At 36.3% G+C, this 9,592-nt stretch overlaps 1 protein-coding gene across 1 annotated transcript; it reads left to right on the top strand.

Annotated features, from left to right (window-relative positions):
- Positions 1-3,834: 3,834 nt before the first annotated feature.
- On the top strand, positions 3,835-9,314 carry MYCN (MYCN proto-oncogene, bHLH transcription factor). The gene is made up of 3 exons (XM_053708938.1): positions 3,835-3,890; positions 4,769-5,527; positions 7,773-9,314. Exons 2-3 carry the CDS (start codon positions 4,843-4,845, stop codon positions 8,375-8,377), a joined length of 1,290 nt encoding a protein of 429 aa, XP_053564913.1. The 5' UTR covers positions 3,835-3,890; positions 4,769-4,842; the 3' UTR covers positions 8,378-9,314.
- The last annotated feature ends 278 nt before the right edge of the window (positions 9,315-9,592 follow it).

Here is a 9,592-nt window from a genome sequence, read left to right as displayed (position 1 = left end):
ATTTCTGGGAATAATTTTGCAATGAAAACTGCAGCTTTACTTTGTCAAATACGTATATTGTTTTATGTTTATTCATTTTACTGATTTCCCTGTCCCCCAGAACAAAAGAATCATTGCTAACCAATCACAAACTAATATTCAGATATAGCACAAACTCTGCTTGCACATGTGTAGTTAAGAGAGACTGGGGAAGCCTGTCCTTATCTCTTCAATTAAGGAGGTTTAGCACTGATTCAAGGTAGTTACTATTGCAAAGAATTTTCTCCTATCATGATTGTTATGCAAAACTGATAATCCACCTTTTACAAACACGTGACTGCTGAGAATCTTAAGGGGGGGGGGGGAAATAAACAAAAGCTTACATAAATTGCCTTAAAGTATTAACCCAACCCTCACTGGGAGAAAGTGAAACAATTTTTAGATGTATTTTGCAAAAGGCAGTAAAATAAATAATGAATATATATTGCAATAATGTTTTACTTGCAATAATGAAACATTGTATACATTGTTGAAATTTCAAGTTTAATGGTCCTTTAAATAAACCTTAATGTGTTCTCCAGGTGGCATTAAGAGGTAGCCAGTGGGGGAAGTGTAATACTTTGCAATACTATAAATATTATAACATTTTTATATTGATACATAGTCAGAAATTCTTGAAAATTACACCATATCAAGTTTGTTGCTATGGTAACCTGACCATTACATTATAAAAGTTACGTTTAACTCCTCTGCTCGCCTCTAGAGAAAAAGACACGGGAGATGTAGGTCACAAAACAATTTTTTTGGTTTTATTACATTTTTAAATGTGTTGATATATATCTATTATTTATTGCTGCCCTAGGCATGGGCCTAGTTGGCATTATGGAGGTATATGCTTGATTATATTTTTATGTGTAAATACATATTGATATTTAAATCGGAACATAACTCAAACTAGCCCTATACCTGGGCCAGCACTAAATATTTCATATAAGAATAAATATATAAAGTGAAACACTTGTATTGGTTGAAAACAGTAACATCTCAATGGGAACTATGGCTCAAAAAGCTTATTTTTCTTCTTTTCCACCTAGTTGAGCTTGAGGTAATGTTTAAAACTTTATAAACAGCTTCTGACAGTGTCTCACCTGTTTGCAAATTTAAAGGGACAGTCTACACCAGAATTTATATTGTTTTAAAAGATAGATAATTTCTTTATTGTCCATTCACCAGTTTTGAATAACCTACACAGTTATTGTTTTTACCTCTGTGATTACCTTGTATCTAAGCATCTTCTGACAGACCTCTGATCCCATGACTTTTTATTTATTATCTATTGACTTGCATTTTAGCCAATTAGTGGTGTGTGGTGCTGACTCTTAAATAACTCAATGGATGTGAGCACAATGTTATCTATATGGCCCACATGGACTAGCAGTCTTCTGTTGTGAAAAGCAAATAAAAAAGCATGCAATAAGAGACTGTCTATAGTGGCTTAGAAACAGGCAGACATTTAGAGGCTAAGTGTTATAAAGTATATTAATATAACAATGTTGCTTGTGGAAAGCTGTGGAATGGGTAGTAAAGGCGTTGTCTATCTTTTTAAACAATAAAAATTTTGGTGCAACTATGTGATTTTCAGCTTCTATAGTTTTCTATTGGATGCGTATTTTTTTTTACCAGTAGGACCCCGGCTGCCGGTAATGATGGAAGAAGCACCATCAGAAACTGACGGTAAATGTAATGGCTTCTAAACGCAGTTTTTTTATTTTGTGACCTCACATAGAACCATTTATGGTTTAATGGAAACAAGCCCGTAGTTGGAGTCCTGGTCAGAACTGCAACACATTGCTTCTCCTGGTGTGCAACTGGCTGGAACATGCTTATACTTCTCTATACTGGCTCACTTGTCGCATTGTATAATGAGATATGGCTTCCAGCCTGACTTTAGTTATCAGTTTAACACCTCTGTGACGTGCAAGAGAGAATAGTGCTAAAATAATCAAAACAAATTAGAGCATTTTATTTTTCCATTGTAATATTGCATTAAATAATACAAGCAGGCTGTCAGTGTTGTTATATATGGTGGGCTGCCTCAAGCATCCACTAGGTGTCACCCTCCCAGAGAGAACTAGGGTCCAACAGCTAATTGCTTATTTACAAAATTGCTAATGTTGAGGGAGTGTGGTCTAAAACCCTCTCCAGGGCAGAAGCCAGTACCTTCCTTTCATCAGCCCACACACACAAATACATGAATATGTGGGATATGACAGGCAGCATAGCCTTTCTTTTTATTCCACTGTGTGCCACAGAGATTTTTTTTTTGACAACCAACAGCTAAAAAATTAATGTTGTAAGGTGCCTTTTGGTTTAGGGTTTGTAACGTTTGAGTAAATTACATTGTAGTTGTAAAGTTAACAACTAATAATAATAAAAATAATCTTCCAGATTACAACAGGCAAAATTTACTGATTATAATTAATTTATCCAGTAGCTATGGTTTAATTAAATAATTACAAATTCTTCAAAATTTAAGGACCCTTTATTTCCATATTTTATATTTAGTTATTTTATACATTCAAAACACACACATATATATATTTTTATTTATGTATACATGAACATACCCTTTACTGCTTAAATGGCAACTATTTTCTGTTAGCAGATAAAAAATTATGTTTTGGACGTTTTTGCATATAGTAAAGCATAAAAATACTATAGCAGTAGCTCTGACTAACAAATGTCACATGATCATAATATTTACAAACACCAAACGCATGACCATGAATTAATGTGTAAAAATGAAGACAGAGAAAAAAAAGAATATAATGCGTTTTAAATGTATATAAATGGGCAGTTTAAAGAACAACTAAAGCTGTTTGGTTTCACCAAAATACAAATATCTGTCAGATACTTATAAGGCTTATAGGTTACTACAATGCATAGGCAACATCAAAGCTAAAAAAAAAAAATACAGTCATTGGAAAAAGTGACAAGTAGAGGCAAGAGAAAATATCAAATCATTGTTCCAAATGTATATTGCAGCAGATTTGCAGCATTATGACTCTAAAGGGGTTAGAATAAAGTTTAATTAAAAAAATGTATCAGGGACATACAGCATTTTTTTGAAGGTTATTGCCAATTTGGGCACAAATTCTCAAAAAGGTTTGCCCCCCCCCTCCCAAGGTGACTGTCTGCAGTAGTATATTACCGATTGCTGCAGTACATGTGCAACTTGAATGCTGCACAGTCACAGAGCAAGAAAATGATCACTAAAAGGAAACACACGATGCTAAACTAACACATAAAATATGCAAAATGTTAGAGCAGTAGCACTGTACGACCCCAGGCTTGAGACACACAATGATCTCACGCTGCAATAAACCAGATCTCTCCCCCTGCTCTGCAGGCTGTGTGGCCAGCAACATCTCCTGCTCTCTGCAATTCACACACCCTTTTGTATAATAAAAAAAGAGAGTATGAAAAGAAGAAAAAGCCTTCCCATTTGCCTCTTTCAAAAAAGGATAAAAAAAAAAAAGCTGAAGCACACGGTCTGCTGCCCCTCTGAGCCGGAAACCTATTGGGTGATAAGCAGCAGTTTCACATTTCTAGGAGAGAAAAAGGAGTATGAAGCTGGGAGGCATTTTGGCGCGAAAATCTGCAGCACCACCCAGGCTTTTTATGGAAATAGGTGGGCTGGATTACTAAAGAAGGAGGTGGGGTGAAATTGGGTCTTGTCTCTTTTCCCTGTCTGTTTTTATTTTGCCCCTCCTCCTTTTTTTTTCTCTCTCTCCCGGGTGTGTCATTTTTTTTTTTTTTTGGTTAATAATATCCAGCAGCTACAAAGTGCAGCAGTGACATTCTGCTGTGTGCAAGTGCAGGAGGCTGAGGGCTGCAGAGTTAAGAAAGAGGTAAGATTGTATTCTGCCAGCAGTATACAGTACCATCCCTCGTAATGCAGAGCATTGTGTTTCATTTATTTATTATGCTAATTACAGCATGTACACATAATACTTATTACAAAGCATTCGTTCCAATTTTAAAGAAATGCCTGGTGGTGTCAGATGCAGACATAATGCCGTCTGTATTTCGTAAAGGGGAAAAAGATAATTGCTATTTGATGGGGGGTTTTAATGTTGCATTATTTGAGATACAATTTCTCTTAATATTTTTTTAAACTTGTAGTAAAGGTGTAAACGTTTTATAAAGATGATGAATATTATTACTATTAATAATAATAATATTTTGTCCATATTGCTTATTGCAATGTGTGATTGTCTTTTTTTATATTTTTGGCAAATTACACTATTCATGTTATTGTATTTTATTTAAATTGCAGTAGGTCAGAAGTAGTTTATGTGCTATATTTTTGCATATTACCATGTGTGAGACTTTGTTGCCATGCCATATATTTCTGCTTATCACATTCTATGAGATGCTGTTGCTGTTATATCTGTTCTAACATACTGTAGTGTGTGATATGTATTATTATTATTTATAATAGTACTGATGATGTAGTTACTTGTTATATGGTTTATTTGTAGCTGACCCTTGTGCAGTATATGAAGGGGTTTGGAAAGAGTTTAAAATAAGTGGTGCAGAACCCTTCCCCAGACACCTTTCCTGCTGCAGTAACCCCAAAATCAATGCATTAGATTCCCTTTAATTTACTACATATATTTTTACATCTGCTGATTATATATATATATATATATATATATATATATATATTATTAAAAACAATTTTTAGCATTGTGCAAATCTGACTTGTACCATTTCTCCTTTTTAGACACTTGCAGCATCATTGGATCACAGCCCTCCCTGTATCACAGCATCAGTCTGCCAGTCTGTATACAAAGGAAGATGCCAGGGGTGGTGAGCAGGAATCCGGATCTAGAGTTTGACTCGCTGCAGCCTTGTTTCTACCCAGATGAGGATGATTTTTATTTGGGTGGTCCAGACTCTGCTCCCCCAGGGGAGGACATCTGGAAGAAGTTTGAGCTGCTGCCCACTCCTCCATTGTCCCCCAGCCGTGCCGGGCTGCACAGTGACCCTCTGTCCCCAGGATTACCCGGAGAGGATGCCTTGGACTGGGCATCTGAGCTGCTGCTGATACCCCCTGAGGCTGATTTGCTGGGGGGCTCTGGCTGGGGCTTTCTACAGGGTACAGAGCTGGGGCTGTCCCCAGGAAACCTTAAGTCCATCATTATCCAAGACTGCATGTGGAGTGGCTTCTCTGCCAGGGAGAAACTGGAGAGGGCAGTCAGTGAGAAGCTGGGCAAGGCAACTGGGTCACAGGAGAGTGCAGTGCTGCCCAGCCCGCCTGCAGGCACTGTGCCCCGGACAGTGGAGGACAATCCTGCATCACACTGTGTGGACCCTGCAGTGGTCTTTCCCTTCCCTGTAAATAAGGGAGAGAGTTGCAAGGGGAGCTCTGGGAGCTGTGATACCGTTGTGGCCACTATGCCAGCACTTTCTGCGACCGTACCAGGAAAGGTGTGTGCCAAGCCCTGCTCCAGCTCTGGGGATGAAAGCCACAGTGAATCTGGTAAATATTTATCAATGTTTGGGATACTGGGGGGGGGGGGGGGGGGTCCATGTGTCTGCTGAAGACTAAGTATATGATAGCTGGGAGTAGTCAGTACCTGTGTATAAGGCAGTGATTGTTCTTGGGTCAAACCTGAGCTGGGGAGCTGCTTCCTTCCAAATTGTCAGTACAGTATTGTGTTAAAAGGTGAATAGAGCATCTTAGAACCCAGATTTTGGAATTCATTTAAATATTTGTTTTTATGTGTTGACATTTTATTCAGTAGCAAATCATTCTCAGAGTAAAAGGTTACATTCAAATTTCTTTGTTACAAATAATTTATTTTGTCACCTACATATTTAAAAAATAGTGTGCTTGTTTAAGTGTGTTTAGTACATTACTGATTTATGACATTTTATTGAGATAGAGTTTGCAGTTTTCTCAATTTATTTATTATTTTCTTACATAAATTTGTCTTTTTTGTTTGCTTTTTATAATATGAATTTTGCTCTCTACTGGATCCTGGTTTTTGATCATGCTTGGTGAAGTTGTCATATAAGAAGGATCTATTGTATGCCACTTGCTTTCTAAAAATGACACTTTCACACACTATAGGTTTAACTAATTGCCAGATAATGAGTGCTGCTGTACATTTCACAGCCCTGAATGCAGTTATACAGTCACAACCAAATTCATTTGCTCAGAATGTTATGTTTAGTTCATAGGTGACACAGTTTGTATGCAAAATTCCTTGCAATTTCTAAAGTCACTTTATTATTTATATTCCCTTTTTTAATTTGCTGCTTTAAAAATCCTTATTCCTTTGACCTTATTATTTGTCATCACATAGAGTCCTTTTAGTGTGACCTTACTGATGTTGCACATACAGATCTGAAAGGCCTTCTGCGTTGGTTTATTATACTTAAAAAGCCAGCAGGTGGCAGTATTTTTTATTTATTTAATTTTTATTTATTATTCTGAAAGGGCTCATTGAATGAGCAAGACCTTTTTAGGCAGCTAAAGAAGCAGACGGGTTACTGTATATGTAAAGGTAATCCCATCATGTGAGTTACTAGCAACAGATGCTTGGCAACTTAAACAGCAGGTTCTCAGGCAGAATTACACTACCATATTTCCAAACAGAGTATCCAATTTATCAGGTTGGCCTACTAATTAGCACTAGGGCAGTTTAATGTATTGCAGATATGCTGAAGCAACTGCATTTTTTGACGTGGATTGGATTATTTGGTGCCATCATTGATGCTGTGGTGAGGAAAAACCAGTTCAGTGTGTTTGTTAAGTTGAAGAGTGGTATAAAGTCAGTTGTTAAACAAGTGATCTTATTTGTGCACATAGGGCTATCATCATAAACTGGCTTTAGTCCCTTTCATGTCTGCGCCTTGACAGCTTTGAGTGAGGAAGCACTTCCTCCCAACAGCTGTCTTCTTGGCAGAAAACCAAATCTCTGGCTTAAAGGGGCCTACAGATCTGAGCAGTTACACATTCTGCCAAAGAACAAATCCAGTGATTGTCTGGATTTCTAGTCACAGTCAGATGATTTGTAGAATTAATATATTTTACCCCCCAAGTAATTCTCCAGTTTGTGCTTTTCATGAAGCTATTTATGCCACCATATTTAACCTAAACTCATTTGTGATACCTTTTTATTGTCTAGCAAATTGTATTATTATGCCATTTTGTAGTTATAGATGCCGTATGCTAGGGTAAATCACATCTAATCTCTGAGTCCACATATAGTAGAAAAAAAAAATTGTTATCTGTCTATCTGCACCCCTTATATATGTACAGAATGTAGCTAATGAAGACATTATTGTGTGATTATCAATTTAAAGTGTCATCACCAGCCAGTCTTGTAGAATTTATTGGGACACTTTAAGTAAACTAGGTGTATTGAAACCAGTATTTGTTTACTTTTAAAATTCTTTAGCAAAGGATTATGAATTATATGTTCTAGAGATCTACAATATGAGCATTTTAATGTTTCAATGTATGGTTTGCGGAGTTTGGGTCCAGTTGTAGAAACAAAATCTAGGAGCCAGGATCTTAAAATAATAATTGTGACCACGAATGCACTTCTGTAACACTTTCTGTCTGCATCCTGTTTTGTACCTACAGTATATAGTTAATATCTATTAAAAATGCTTTGTTTTTGTTTTTTTGTAGCTGAAGATATTAACCTTATTGCAAATGCAAAATGAAAATAGGTTCATGATAAGTAACTTCTGAATGTGTCTTTTTTTTTTAGATGACGAAGATGATGAAGAAGATGAAGAAGATGAAGAAGAAATTGATGTTGTAACAGTTGAGAAAAGGCGCGCCTCTTCCAACAAGCCAGTTACATCCTTCACAATTACTGTACGTTCGAAGAATTCCAACTCTGCCTCAGCAAAGACCACACAGAGTGAAGTGATTCTTAAGCGTTGCGCCCCTGTTCACCAACAACACAATTACGCAGCCCCATCGCCATATGTGGAAACAGAAGAAATAGCTCCACCTCAAAAAAAGCAAAAAAATGAGACGCCTCGTCTAGCAAAGAGCATGATACAACCAAAGTCGAAAAGCTCCAGTCCTCGCAACTACGACTCAGAAGATAGTGAGAGGAGGCGGAACCACAACATACTGGAACGTCAGCGCCGCAATGATTTGAGATCGAGCTTTCTCACATTAAGGGACCATGTTCCAGAACTTGTTAAAAACGACAAAGCAGCAAAAGTTGTTATCCTTAAAAAAGCCACTGAATATGTTCATTCCCTACAGTCAGATGAACAAAAACTGTTACACGAAAAAGAGAAATTGCAAATAAGGCATCAACAGTTGCTCAAAAAAGTAGAAAACATACGGACTTGCTAAATCTTCTACAATTTACCCTGAACTCTCACTGCCACTTTGCACATTTTTTGATTCTTTAACGCGAGACGAGTTTTGACATTACGAATGTTGGTTTAATTTCAGTCCAGTTCACTTTTGCAGTTTGCAATACAGTTTCTTACATTTTTTTGGTTCTCGGTTTCTGGACAACTGGATGATATTTTCATGAGTTAAAGAGACTGCCAAATGACTTATTGTACTTTTTTTTAACCAGTGTACTTTTTTTTTTTTTTTTAGATGTTTTTTCTTAATGTTGTGAGCATTTGAGCTGCTGATTTACATCAGAATGTTTTTGTATAATTCATTGTTCTATACATATTTTTTTTTTTTTTTTGGTGCTCAAATTATTACTGATATTACTTAGGGGTTAGCGCTTGTACCTCTGGGGAAATTTATGTAAATACCATTTATACACCTGACTTTTTAACATTTTATGGGGCTATACTGGGTAGCTCACACGACCAATATCATACTGGAAGTGCATACCTAAGTACTGTAATACCTCAATTTTTGAGGAGCATGTTTTGTATACAAATATATTGTTACTTTCTTGTTATGTACTGTACTAATTCTTACACTGCCTGTATACTTTAGTATGACGATGATACATAACTAAATTTGATACTTATATTTTCGTATGAAAATGAGTTGTGAAAGTTTTGAGTAGATATTACTTTATCACTTTTTTGAACTAAGAACTTTTTGTAAAGAAAATTATTATATATGCCTTTTTTCTTAGTCTGTTTCTTCCTGTTAATGTATTTGTTCATGTTTGGTACATGGAACCGGTTAAAATTTAAGGTTCTGTGTTCTCTTTTCTTTTCTTCTTTTTAATTTCCAAGCAATGTACATTTTAGTGCTTTACCTTATAGCACTTTGAAATACCTCATGTTTATGAAAATAAATAGCAACAAAATGAGATGACTGTGTTATGTCAATTTCAACACATTGCAAGTGGCGTTAATATAAAGACGAGTACATATGTTCTGGAGCCAGCAACAAAACTTTATTTCAAACACATTGTCATTAAAGGGGCAGTCTAGTTTAATAATACAAAGTTATAATTTGTTACCACACATCGTTATTAAATTCATGCTTCTTTTCTACCCATGTGATTTTTAGCATCTGCAAAGGGGTAAAATATAGTGTGACCACAAGTGCCCTGCAGGACACAATGAATCCATTAGGAGTAGCCTA

The sequence above is a fragment of the Bombina bombina genome, chromosome 4, assembly GCF_027579735.1.
Source record: "Bombina bombina isolate aBomBom1 chromosome 4, aBomBom1.pri, whole genome shotgun sequence".
Taxonomy (NCBI): domain Eukaryota; kingdom Metazoa; phylum Chordata; class Amphibia; order Anura; family Bombinatoridae; genus Bombina; species Bombina bombina.
The sequence above is the reverse complement of the archived record's forward strand: the minus strand, read 5'-3'. Positions and strand labels throughout refer to the sequence as shown.